Raw genomic sequence first — 12,470 nt, 5'->3', positions numbered from 1 at the left:
GGTTCCTTCCCTAAACCTGTGTTTGCCCTAACTCTATTCGCACCTGTAATGCGTAGGTAAGTACATGTAGTAATACACTAACGGGCTCGAACAAGATGGTAGGTAGAGTGTAAGCAGTGATTAGAAATACTTGATTCATTGCCGTCCTTGGGAACTCTTCGTTGAAACTGCTTTCAGCGATGACTTCATGGCATTGATCGACAAATAGCCAACAAGATCAAGCTGATATATCTGGATGAGCATGCCGCCAAAAACACATCCAGTCATAACCCATCTCTCTCAAGGGCGTATACGTAAGAAAGAACTGAGCCCAGCCTTCATTATCTCAAGGCCCTGTGAACTGCCCCGTGCCTGGTGTCATTCCTCCCAATCTTGCTGTCAACCCCTGAAAGCCTTCTTTCGCCTTGTTATCCAAGAACGTAGCAACCCGGGGCTTTCTTCTCCGACAGCAGCCTCGACATCCTTTCAATGCATGTTTCCCCAACGGCAAAGAAGAGGACTGCACAACCCCCAGAAGGAAGCAGAGCATGACCGCAAGCACGAGCAGGGTGTGTACTGGCCGCCACTCCGGACACAACGGCTCGAGAAACTCGGCGTCGATAGCTATGGGCGACCCTCCGACTTGCAGCTGATTCGGACGGTCTGACCAGGCGCAGAAGTCTTCGCCTAACGCCTTATATCTGGTTTCCAAGTTATCAGCCGATGGCAATTTCTTCTTCTATTTCTTGGGGGAATGGAAGCTCCACGGAATGGACTTCATCTAATCTCGAGGGGGGATGATAGTCCACGATGGTCGAAAGGAAAGGGGCAGACTATTTGAACAAGAGACATAGTTGCTTTTATACTGGGAGTTCGGATACTTACTCCTCACATATTGACGTAAACCCCGACAGCTTCCCATAATCGATCAACTCGCGCCTAGGTACGAGGGTCTCAGAGGCTACCGAAGGTGTCAAACCCGCCCAATCGGCATCCTCGATTTGATTTCTTGTCTGTAGGGGCGCCATGGGCCGAGTGAGCACAGCTGCTGTGTAAGATGTCGAGGCCCTAAGGGATTCGTCGTCGCTTCACTTCCTCTTCTACCGAACAGGGAAGCCCTCGACTAACGACAAAGAAGAAAGAGGAATGTGACTTGGTAGCATCAGGGTCGTAATAGTGAAGAAAAAGACATTGCAGCCCATACTGCTCCCCGGATGATCCAAAGGGGAAAAGGGGCAAGGGAGGACATGTCGAATAACTGACAGCCTACGTATACAAAAGAGAACACTTGCGGACATTCGACTGTCACCGCGTCTTGGGTATAGTGGCTATGATGATTCAATCATTCGGTAAAGACGTAACGTTGCTGGGTGTAACACACGCGAGATTGGCGTACCCTATCCCTCGCCCAAGACCGTTGCCGAGACTGGCTGCGCACAGAGTACCACCTATCAACGTTCACAAAAGCATGATGGAATGAATAGACCGCGGCTAGGCCTGCCGATGTCAGCCAACATTGTTGCACCTTCCAGGACACGAGAGACACATGTTGTGGTTTGGATTTATTGGGATTTGTTTCATTTTTGTTGTATGGTTCCTTGTCAGGCTTTCCTCATTGCAGACTAACAAGTACAAGAGAAAAGTCGTAGACAAGAACAGAGGGGAGATGACATGATGTCTAAGCTTCTTGAAGCCAAAAATGTACACGAGAGTTTCATCTCAAAATCAGCGGTGGGTGTTGTACATCTATACATGTCATGTCCATATACACGTCATCTCAATAAACTCCTTGCCCCCATGCCCGCCGTCATAGCAAGCCCACTCGAGTTCGCTCGCTTCATCCCTCGTACAGATTAGGTATAGGTAAATTCGTGACACCAGTAGATCTTTTGTGATTTACTGGATAATGCGGGTAATGATACCAGTGGCGACGGTGCGGCCACCCTCACGGACGTTGACACGCTGACCAGCCTCAATGGCAATGGGGTTGTGCAGGTGGGCAACCATCTCGACGTTGTCACCGGGCATGATCATGCGGCTCTTGTCCTCGCAGTCGTCGGGGAGGAAGAGAGCGCAGGACTCATCGGCGGTACGCAGGAACATCTGGGGCGGTAGTTCTCGTGGAAACCAGTGTGGCGGCCACCCTCGTCCTTGGTCAGAACGTAGAGGGAGATCATGAACTTGGTGTGGGCCTTGACGGTGCCGGGCTTGACAATGACCATACCACGGCGAACATCCTCGCGGCGGATACCACGGAGGAGAAGACCGGAGTTGTCACCAGCGCGGGACTCGTCGCAGGACTTCTTGAAGGTCTCGATATCGGTAACCTTGGTCTTGATGATCTCACCACCCTTGCCGACAAGCTCGACTTCGGAGTCCTTCTTCAGGAGACCACGCTCGACACGGCCCGAGGCGACGGTTCCACGACCAGCAATGGAGAAGACATCCTCGACAGACATCAAGAAAGGCTTGTCCATATCACGCTCGGGCGTGGGGATCCACGAGTCGACGGCCTCGAGAAGCTCATCGATCTTTTCCACACCAATCTCGGGGCGCTTGCCCTCCATGGCCATCAGGGCGGAACCCATGATGACGGGGGTCTCGTCACCCTCGAAGCCGTAGTGGCTCAGCAGCTCACGCATCTCCATCTCGACGAGCTCCAACATCTCGGGGTCGTCAATGGCATCGACCTTGTTGACGAAGACGACGATCTTCTGGACACCGACCTGGCGGGCGAGCAGCAAGTGCTCTCGGGTCTGGGGCATCTGTCCATCGGAAGCGGCAACGACAATGATGGCACCGTCCATGTTGGCGGCACCAGTAATCATGTTCTTGATGTAATCGGCGTGACCAGGGCAGTCGACGTGGGAGTAGTGGCGGTTGTCGGTGGAGTACTCGATGTGGGCAGTAGAGATGGTGATACCACGCTTTCGCTCCTCGGGAGCCTTGTCAATGGAGCCATACTCGAGGAAGCTGGCCATGCCCTTCTCGGCCTGTCGCTTGGTGATGGCGGCGGAGAGGGTAGTCTTTCCATGATCGACGTGACCAATGGTACCAATGTTTACGTGAGGCTTGGTTCGCTCGTAGACGGCGTAGGAGCGGTAGATGTTGAGGGCGGCCGAGACATTCTGGGACTTTATGGACTGCAGAGGGTTGGCAGTGCTGCCGGTTCTGAGAGAAAGACGGGATGCGCGCAGGAAGGGCGCGAGGGTTCGGAAAGCGGCCGACATATTGAAAGACGGCAGGACCAATGGCACCCGAGACCAAGAGGATTGAGATGGACGGCTGGAAAAGACGGAGGGAGTGGGTGGTGAATGGGGTCAAAGGTCGTTGGGAATGGGGAAATGGAAAAGAGACAGAATAGCTGCTTTCCTACGCCGCTCCTAGAGATTGCCGTGAAGCTCGCCTGTAGCTAAGAAATATTTTCGTAGCGCAATCCCGGGCGAGGGCCAATCATTGAACGCTCAGATAGCCCTCAATTGGATTGGCTCCAGATCGAGCTGTTGGCCCCACCACAGCAAAAGCACAAGCTGTGCGGGCGCTGGCCACTCACTAACATCGTGATCCAAAAGCAAACGAGTGCTACTACGACGCCCACCCAGAATGATAACAAAATGTCTGCAAGGCAAAAAGACAAAACATACAACACCGAGGATTCCCAGGTCGTCACCGACCCTAGTACTAATTCGGCTCTCTGCTGCTTATATATGGGAGAGCGGACGGGATCCCTAGTATTCAGCAGGATATGGTCGTATGTATCAGTTTAAATCACTATAGAGATATATAATAGGACGACGCCTGCTGTACTACACGCAAAAAGAACAACCCCTATGCTGCATCTCCCATCGCTCCTTTACCCTTGTCAATGCATCCACTTTCTCCTGCTTGGCTATGCCCGTCAAGGACTGAATCTCGTCTTCCATCTGGGACAGCCGGTACCAATGGGCGTGCCTTTCATCATCATGGAACCATTTACTTGGTACAACCTGAGCGCCGGTGCCCGAGAGAGGCTGTGCTCTCGTTTTTCCCTTCAAAGAATGCGTGCGTCGTCTTATCCATCCCAGGTCAATGACGATATTGAGACAAGATGTGTATTTCCTGCGCCAGTATTTATGGTCAGATGAAGAAAGATGCATCTCCTGCTGACTGAAGGCGTCAGTGGCTTCAAGCAACGGGCGCCCCAGGATGATGTCGCAGGGCAAGTCGGGCAGTACGTGAAAGACGACCTGCTGCCACACATAGACCTTATTTGTGTCATCCACGTTGTCGCCCTGTGACTTTTCGTCAAGTATGCCATCGTCTTCCTCGAATTCCATCGTGGTTGGCGGACTTCTCCAGTCAAAGCTGAAGTTGTTAACGTACACTTGGCCCATAATCTCGGCCACACTGCCGTCGCCAAACTGCAGACGATGCCTCACCTCCGGTCTGTCGTCAATCCAGTGCCCATTCTTCTTGGCGTACTCGAGAGACATGAGATTGATGTCTGATCCCGTGTCGACCGTCGCCACTGCTTGCCGGCCATTGAGCGAGCATCGAATTTGGTTGCGCGGCGATCCAATCCAGAGGAGTGAGTCGATGTCACTGTAGGCCTTGGGGCATGCCTCTAGGAGATGCTTATTCCTCGTGAATATGGCTTCGCTTTCGAGAAAAGGCATGCCTAAGATGATAGGCACAGGACATTTCTCGAAAACGTAGAACCACACCTTCCTCTTTCTTGGTTGGAGCGATGACGGGGCGGCTCGCGTAATCTCAACATTGACGTATACCCTCCCCACAGCTCTGACCGACTTCCCATTGCCAAGTTCAAAGACCCTTCTCCGGTCGCGTGGAGTCCGCCGGATCTTGAGCTTGTGGTCGCATGCCCAATCTTCACGCATGATGTTTTCGGAGGATCCAGAGTCAGGGCAGGCTTTTTCTTTGTGGTTATTGATGGAAATGGCCAGGGCTCTCCGTACATTCTTGACGTTGACGGGTGGTACTTGGGCCCGGTGCCACCTGGTTCGCTCTAATGTGGCAGAGTAAGAAGCCTCACGCGGCACCGGTTCACCGGGGAAAAGCAAATCATATCTCCTCCCACTGGTACCTATCAGACTTCCTGCCTGTGATACGGCTGGGCGGACTAAAGTCATGTTCACCACTATCGCCATCGCCGTTGTCGTTATCGGCAAGTCGGGTGAAGTCATCTTCAAAGCCGTTCACACTAGATTTGGTGTCGAGAGCTGGAGAAACACTCGTGTCTATAGGAGCATCGTCTTTCGAAGCCGACGCCGTTGTCAGACAAGGCTGGTATGGCACAGTGATGGTCTTGTTGCCGTCCTTGTTTGTGTACTTTGATCTAGCCACGGGAGCCTTTGAAGCGGGTACTGCATCCTGTATGACCGGGAGACGCTCATCAGGGGAGCGATACCTATCAACGACAGTTGTGCGCTCAGGTACCTCCTGCTGAATATAGCCTGTATGTGCCGGCATTCCATTGACGTATTCCATATCATCATCTGCTTCCTCGTCTGATTCCTCATATGGCCTTTTACTAGGGGACAAGTCGGGTTTGTAATCCACTGTTTGAAGAGATAAGGCTTCCGAGGGATCTTGAAACTCTCGCTCTATCCGCTGTTGGCGTTCGATCCACGAACGTGTGTTTGCTTTTACTTGTAGTGCGAGGGCGTCCACAGGGCCGCCGCCCGCGTCTCTGTTCGACATGTAACTCTGGACGCTGTGACGAGACGTGGTCTTTCTGGTGTCCCTTCTCTTATGGCGGCTGCGGTGGGACTCCAGCCTTTTCGCCATGATCGATGGTGGTGGGAGATACGAACAGTTCAATATCCGTCTGTTCAGAGCTTGTTGTTTTCCCGTGTAATACTAGTGTTTGTCGGACGTTGGATTAAAACAGGAGGCTGTAAGAGGGCGTCGGTTGTCCGATACAAAGGTTTATACCCCATGGAGGAAAAGAATGATGCAGAGAGAAGGTAGGGAAATCAAAGAGTTGCTCGCAGATGAACCCTACCCAATGTCAAGTATGTTGACACTAGAAAGCAGGTATAATGGCTACAGCCAGCAGGGCACGACTGTATGCTCCGAGTACAGGCCTCCGAATACATGTACGGGTTAGCCAATGCAATTGTTGTGCACTTCTGCATAGCCGGTGGTGACGTGGCAGGCTGTGTCCCGGTGTTCATTGGCTACAGAGCGCCAAAACATACATCTTCGTGTGACTGAGCTTATTCCGGGCGTCATCGTCCTCTTTCAGCTTATGCGGGCTGAAACTACTTGCCATGATTCGTCGGGGGCCCTGTCTAGATCACGAGGGACTGTAGCTGCAACGGAACATGAATAACGGCCTCCAGCACAGGACCAACTCTATGTTTAAGAGTGCACGTCGTCTTCCTCAAGAACTCTGCAAAAATACAAGATGAATGTAAACTACTCATATCAGAAACCCGAGCCAATCAATGGCTTCCCGAGGTTTGCTGACACCATCACGAAAGACCCGGACCGGACGGGCACCATATACCGGCGGTTCGACCGGCTATCGTCACGCAACCTGCTGCTTATGGAAGCAGAGATCGCGAAGCTGGAAGTATTGCAAGACCAGTACGACGAAGAAGACCGGGCCAAACACGACTATGATATTGGCGAGAGTTATAGCAAATGGGCGACTTTCGAGAAGCTAGCCGAAGAAAAGGACCAACAGGGCAACCCTATTCACTCTCGAGTCCATGAGAGGATGCAGCTTTCGCTGTTGATCAGGGAGAAGCTGGAGAAGTACCGTATGTTCGTTCTGACCACGTATCTACCCAATCGCCGAGGCAACCCCTTTTTTGTCACGGCACAGACTGACACACTTTGCAGACGAAGCGCTGGCTAGACACCAGCTCCTCCTGAATTGGGCGAAGCCGGCGCCCACCACCGTAAGGGGTATGAGGAGTAGGTTCATGGGCGGTCAAGACAGCCTGGGGCAGATGCAAATGCGGCCTCAACTATGGGGGCGTAGTGCACAACGCTTCGACGACGTTGATGATCTCGTCGCTTTGAAAGTTTTGGCGAACCAGGACCGGCTATCGAAATTCGTGCTGAATCATTGCGGATGGCTGTTTGAAGTAAGTATCACTCTTGGACTGTGAAATCCGGTTCCCCTTTATTCTCGAATATTCCTTCTAATGCCAAAAACAGAAACACCAGAGACACGGTACCTCGGCGGTTATATCAGAGAGGTCAGTAGACAAGGCCACCACAGTGCTGAGCTCGGTCCTCTCGGCCGTGGTCCTGTTCGGCTCCATCGTGTCGCTATACTTTGTTCAGAACCCGTACGCCCTGCTGGGGATGGTGGGCGCTTGGACGATCCTGTTCGCGATATGCGTCGGCGTGCTGACCAACGCGAAGAGAGACCAGATCTTCGCATCGACGGCGGCTTTTGCGGCTGTATTGGTGGTCTTCGTCGGCGAGTCGTTAAATAGCGGCCCCGGACCCGGAGGTTCAGGGGGCATGGGGGTCAATACTGGCAACTGTACCTGTACACCGACATAAAGTGCGTACTAGGAAGTTAGAGTAAGAATAGGGGCTGTATACGTACGTATGCCTATCTAATGTACGAGTCCAAGATCCAATACTATCTGCCAAATGCGAGTATAGACGGCAACTACATAACATATCTACTCTGATCAAGCCCAAGCTACTAGATACTGGTCGAATGAACATCTCGTCACAACAGAAACCCACCTCTGGACATCGTCCGCACTCCCGTGCAGAGTGTTGAGAACATGTGCTATTGCTGACTCTAAACTATCAGCAGAGTCCTCTTGGGGATGAGGGCCTGGCATTTCTTCCCACTTTTCCATGCGCGTTGATGGGGTATGCTCACCTAACGTTATCGTCTAGAAGAAAAGAACATTGGCCCTGAAGCGAGCTTCAAATGCCGTGGGGGCTACCGCAATAAGAGAGTATCTCTTTCGCAATAGTTCCTGAGGCAGATTGTGCTCGTACGATGAGTATAAGGGGCCCGACCAATCACGAGCCCAAAATGCATATGTCAAGGTTGTTCGTCAGCCCTATGGATCTGCAGAGCCGTCTTGGCAACCACGCGTCTGAGAGCTGACTACTTGAAATAGCACATCTCCAACTCCACCGTCGCCAGTCAGCATGCCAGCCATGAGGCTGAGAGTGGTCGAAGGCCTTGTGGGTATTTGGCTATGTATGTCATCAGCATGGGAACGGGGGCCGCGTGTCCTGATAACCAACGTCGCACCTCACCTCCATGGAGTCGTACCGATTAATGCGTTTGTAGCGCTGGAGAATGGGAGCACTACATTTACGAAGTGCCGTGTCACCCTCATCCAAGAACATATTCCATATTCTTGCCACACCACGAACCATCGCTACTTTCAGCCCCCCATATATGTTCATGCCATACGTAAACCCTGATACCACCTCGCCAGGCAGTAGTCAATGATTTACAAAAACATTTCTACCAACTATGCCGGGCGAGACAATACGCAGTGACCAAACTCCGTACAGCACGCTCGAGGTCTCATATCCAGACCCTCAAGATAAGACCGTCGTCCCAGCGGCAAACGAAAAGATCCCGAATACCTCGCATGACGGTAATCGAGCTCTCGGGCTCGACAGCAGCGGCAGCAATGGCCAAAACAGTTTAGAAGCCGTCCTAAAGGATGATGCCAAAGTCCCGCCAAGACGAAATCGAACTAGATGTGGCCTGTCGCCTATAGCCTTCTGGGTGCTCATCGCAGCATTAATCCTATTAGTACTGGGCGCCATTGTAGGTGGAATCGCCGCCGCCGTCTTGCGCCGGGACCCCAAATCCCCGTCCAAGAATGGACCGTCCCAGCTCAGCGCCGTCAACTGGACCGACTCTTCGAACCAACAGCGCATGACCGTCTTCTACCAAAGGAACGGGAAGCTCTGGCTCAGCCAGAAGGACGCCAGCTCAGCGTCCTGGACGGACCTCGACATCGAATCCCGGCTCTCGCCGCCAGCCGCGGGCGAAGATGCCGTGAAGCTGAACCCGAAGAAGGGTACACCGCTGGCTGCCGTCGTCGCTCCCGCCCCGGCAGGAGGCCATGCTTCGATTTATCTGTACTACCTTGATACCGGGGACAACATCCGCGATATACACAGCACCTCCTCGGACGATACCGCCAAGAGCACCTGGACCCCGGGCGACCTGTGGGAAAATATGACGCTTTCAGCAGCGCCCAATACTGGTCTGGCGGCATTGGCGCACTACTGCCCCGTGGGCTGCCTGAACCAGAACATGGTCGTCTTCCAAATCACCGAGGGCTCACTCTACTGGGCGGACGGGAGGAACTGGTCCAACAGGTCCCGCATCGTTAGCGCGAACGCGGCGACGAACCTGGCCATGTATCCGTCCCTGCGCAGGAATGAGAGCACCGGTAAGATGAACCCCACGCGCCGGACCGAGGCGCGCCTATATTACCACCGCGACGGGCGGATCGATGAGTTCATCTTCAATGAGAAGGAGAAATTTGGCTGGATTCCAGGTGAGGGGAATAACCCTGCCCTATCCTGCCCTACTACCCCTTACTTCACGACGACGTGGCTCGTGACGACGGATACAATCTTAGCTGATAGCTGACCATTGCATTACCTTTGATGGAAACCGCAGGCACCGTTGGAATATTCGACAACGTCCCCAACGCGCAACGATCCCCAGGCCTCGCCGCAGCGCCCGCAGCCGTCAACGCCCAAGGCCTGGTCCTCACCCTACGACATGCCGAGGGCGGCGGCAACGTGACGGCAAGCTACCTGCCGGCGACGGGCCAATGGGACGCAAACCAGCCCCAAACCCCGCCGCACCGGAACTTAGCGACGTCCTTTGACGACGACGAGAGTATGGGCGCCGTGACCGAGAACAAGCCCGCGGGTGCGCCCTTGGCCGCCGTCGCCCTCGCGCCCGATGGATTGCTGTACGTGCTGTCGTTGGGGGATGATAGCTCCTTCTCCGTGAGTATTCGGCAGTATAGCGTGTCCGATGCCAGACCGGACACTTTTCGATTCAGCGGGAGGGTCCTGTAAACAATAGTGGGTGGATGAGTGAGTGAGTGACCGAGCGAGGAAGCTTCACGTGTGGGACATGGGAGCGGGATCTTGGTAAGGTTTCTATTTTTAGACTGTATGATCTAGTAGGGCTGTAAAAGAAGTGGATGAGGGCAGGGCAGGATGGATGATGGTGTGGCTAGGGGAGGGAGGGGCGGTGTATATGTAAATCTATCATCATCAAATCATATTGATGGCTCCGCCGTTGTCGCAATTGCCTAGGCTGCCTTAGGCATGCAGTCTGGCAGTGTGCACTAGATGTGTGCACTAGATGCTTACTGTTGACACTTGGTTTGGCTGAGAAAGGAAAGAGGGAAAGCACATCACAGATGCCAGACCACCTTCACCTGCCCATCCCGATTTCTGCGTCTGGCCGAACCGGGTAGCCGGCTTCTTTCTATTGTGCAGATTGCTTTCAATGTTGTATTACTACCATATTCGCAACTTCACCAGACATCCCGAAAACGAAAACCGACCCCTGCCAACCCATCCATCGTCAAGGAGTTGCTTATTTCTTTCTTTTCCGAAAAGAAACAAAGGGGGGCAGCCGATCTTGGAGTCGCTCTATTTAGCACTAGCGCCCTCCATCCCGGACGACGGCTCGTTTGGCTAAGGGCCGCCCAAAAGCTCATCAGGCCCAGTAACCAGCAATCGAGCCAGCCAACCACAACCTCCCAGGCAGGAGGGTTTCGCGTAAAGTCTGTAAGGAGGGCCCCAATGAAGCGCGGCCTGCGCCAGGGGACTTGAGCCAGGGGAGGTTTAGTTCAAGCCAACGGATGAAGCAATGTCCGTGGGGACTGGGATTCTGGCGGCGGGTTGCGTAGCCCAGCAGCACCCAAAGCACACCCCAAAGCACCCAAGGGCAGGCTAAGTCGGGAGACCCAGCCCCCCGGGGAGACTGACTATCTCTGTTTCTCGTTGCATGATGAATCACAGGCGGGCGGAGAGTTTCGAGCTGTTGTTATTCTCGTCTGCTGCCTGTTTCCTCTCTCATGTCCCGCTGGAGACTTTGCCGTCGTTAATACTTACCTCCACATTCGCTCGCTCGCTCGCTCAATCGCCCGCGCACTCGCTTTGAAACCCTGGGTGACAGTTCATCATAGGCGTGATAACGTCCCTCTCGTATGACTGAATATTCATCAGAAGAAGGGAAGGGATTATAATACATACACTTAACTCACCAACCATGAGGGCCCTCTCATCCACCAGATCCATCTCCTCGGGTCGTCCCTCAGCCATCCCAACACTCACCGTCCTCACATGGCTCATCGGCCACTTAGCCGCCCCTGCCGCCGCCCTGGCCAACGACTTCTCGTCGTACCCGTCCGGATCCCAGGACTGCTTGTCGCGGGCCGCCGATAGCAGCAAGTGCAGCGGCAACACTGGCAAGGACCTCAACGAGTGCCTTTGCACCAACAAGGGCAACTTCGTATATAACACGGCGTCGTGCGTTGCCAAGGACAGCCCCAGCGATTTAGATGCCGTCTACGCGACGCTGCAGTCCAACTGCGCGGGCACGGGCGTCACCCTGACCGTCTCCAAGGACGCCTTCATGGCCAAGGCCGCGGCAGCGACGGCCACAACGGCGAAGCCATCGAAAACGAAAAGTGACGGCTCGACCCCGACGACTCCATCAGATTCGGACCCGACGGAAAATTCGACCGCCGATAAAGGAAGCTGGTCCTCGACCGCGAAAGTAGGAGTCGGCGTCGGCATCGGCGTCGGTGCCAGCGCGCTGATCCTCGTAGGCGCCCTGCTCTGGAGGCGCTACCGACGCCGCCAGCTATGGAAGCAGCAACAAGGCGGAAATGGCGACCCGGGCATGGCCGTCATGGGCGGGGGCCGCGAATACCACCAACCCCCCGGCAACCCCCCACGCCCCCTCCCCCTACATGAGCGGCAGCCCCTACGGCGGCGGGGACGGCTCGGTAGCCGGCACGATCCCCATGCAGCACACCGGCGGTTCGGGCAGCCAGATGACGGGCAGCTGGCACAAGTCGCCCGTGAGCCCCGGGGGATCGACGGGCTACTGGAACGCGAGCGACGCCAGCAACCGGAACAGCCTGGCGCCGCCGCCGCACCACCACGCGCAGGGCCAGCCGCTGCTGGCGGAGCTTGGGGGCGAATCCCACGTTTACCAACAGCCGTCGGCGCCCGTCGAACTTCCCGCGCAAGAGCAGTCGCACCAGCAAAATCAGCCAGCGCCTCATTCACCCCCTAATCCTCCGGTGCAGCAGACGCCATACCAACAGCACCCATTCTCACCGCATGACTTTGGGCGGACCAACAATTATTGAGAAATCTACTTGTTCATACGTGGCAACAAGCATTCTTTTTTAGAGTTCAAACGAGACTGTCTCACTTGGGTCAAACCACACCCAAGTCAGATGGACCGGGCGAGGTGCTCACTTGGCATTTCA

The 12,470-nt window shown here is 54.4% G+C and overlaps 5 protein-coding genes across 5 annotated transcripts; 3 read left to right on the top strand and 2 right to left on the bottom strand.

Annotated features, from left to right (window-relative positions):
• Positions 1-1,875: 1,875 nt before the first annotated feature.
• On the bottom strand, positions 1,876-3,209 carry PG997_013809 (uncharacterized protein; the record flags this gene model as incomplete). The annotated part of the gene is given in 2 exon segments (XM_066818123.1): positions 1,876-2,096; positions 2,108-3,209. 2 exon segments carry the CDS (start codon positions 3,207-3,209, stop codon positions 1,876-1,878), a joined length of 1,323 nt encoding a protein of 440 aa, XP_066663815.1.
• Positions 3,210-3,785: 576 nt separating this feature from the next.
• PG997_013808 (uncharacterized protein) lies at positions 3,786-5,766 on the bottom strand (the record flags this gene model as incomplete). Its single annotated transcript, XM_066818122.1, has 2 exons — positions 3,786-4,974; positions 5,063-5,766. 2 exons carry the CDS (start codon positions 5,764-5,766, stop codon positions 3,786-3,788), a joined length of 1,893 nt encoding a protein of 630 aa, XP_066663814.1.
• Positions 5,767-6,388: 622 nt separating this feature from the next.
• On the top strand, positions 6,389-7,503 carry PG997_013807 (uncharacterized protein; the record flags this gene model as incomplete). The annotated part of the gene is made up of 3 exons (XM_066818121.1): positions 6,389-6,746; positions 6,829-7,076; positions 7,150-7,503. The coding sequence occupies 3 exons, from the start codon at positions 6,389-6,391 to the stop codon at positions 7,501-7,503; spliced, it is 960 nt and encodes a 319-aa protein (XP_066663813.1).
• A 946-nt stretch (positions 7,504-8,449) lies between these two features.
• PG997_013806 (uncharacterized protein) lies at positions 8,450-10,029 on the top strand (the record flags this gene model as incomplete). Its single annotated transcript, XM_066818120.1, has 2 exons — positions 8,450-9,494; positions 9,620-10,029. 2 exons carry the CDS (start codon positions 8,450-8,452, stop codon positions 10,027-10,029), a joined length of 1,455 nt encoding a protein of 484 aa, XP_066663812.1.
• A 1,207-nt stretch (positions 10,030-11,236) lies between these two features.
• On the top strand, positions 11,237-12,271 carry PG997_013805 (uncharacterized protein; the record flags this gene model as incomplete). The annotated part of the gene is made up of 1 exon (XM_066818119.1): positions 11,237-12,271. The coding sequence occupies one exon, from the start codon at positions 11,237-11,239 to the stop codon at positions 12,269-12,271; it is 1,035 nt and encodes a 344-aa protein (XP_066663811.1).
• Between the last annotated feature and the right edge of the window lie 199 nt (positions 12,272-12,470).

The sequence above is a fragment of the Apiospora hydei genome (assembly GCF_038363865.1).
Source record: "Apiospora hydei strain CBS 114990 chromosome Unknown utg000009l_segment0_segment0, whole genome shotgun sequence".
Lineage (NCBI taxonomy): Eukaryota > Fungi > Ascomycota > Sordariomycetes > Amphisphaeriales > Apiosporaceae > Apiospora > Apiospora hydei.
This window is presented reverse-complemented; position numbering and strand designations above follow the sequence as displayed.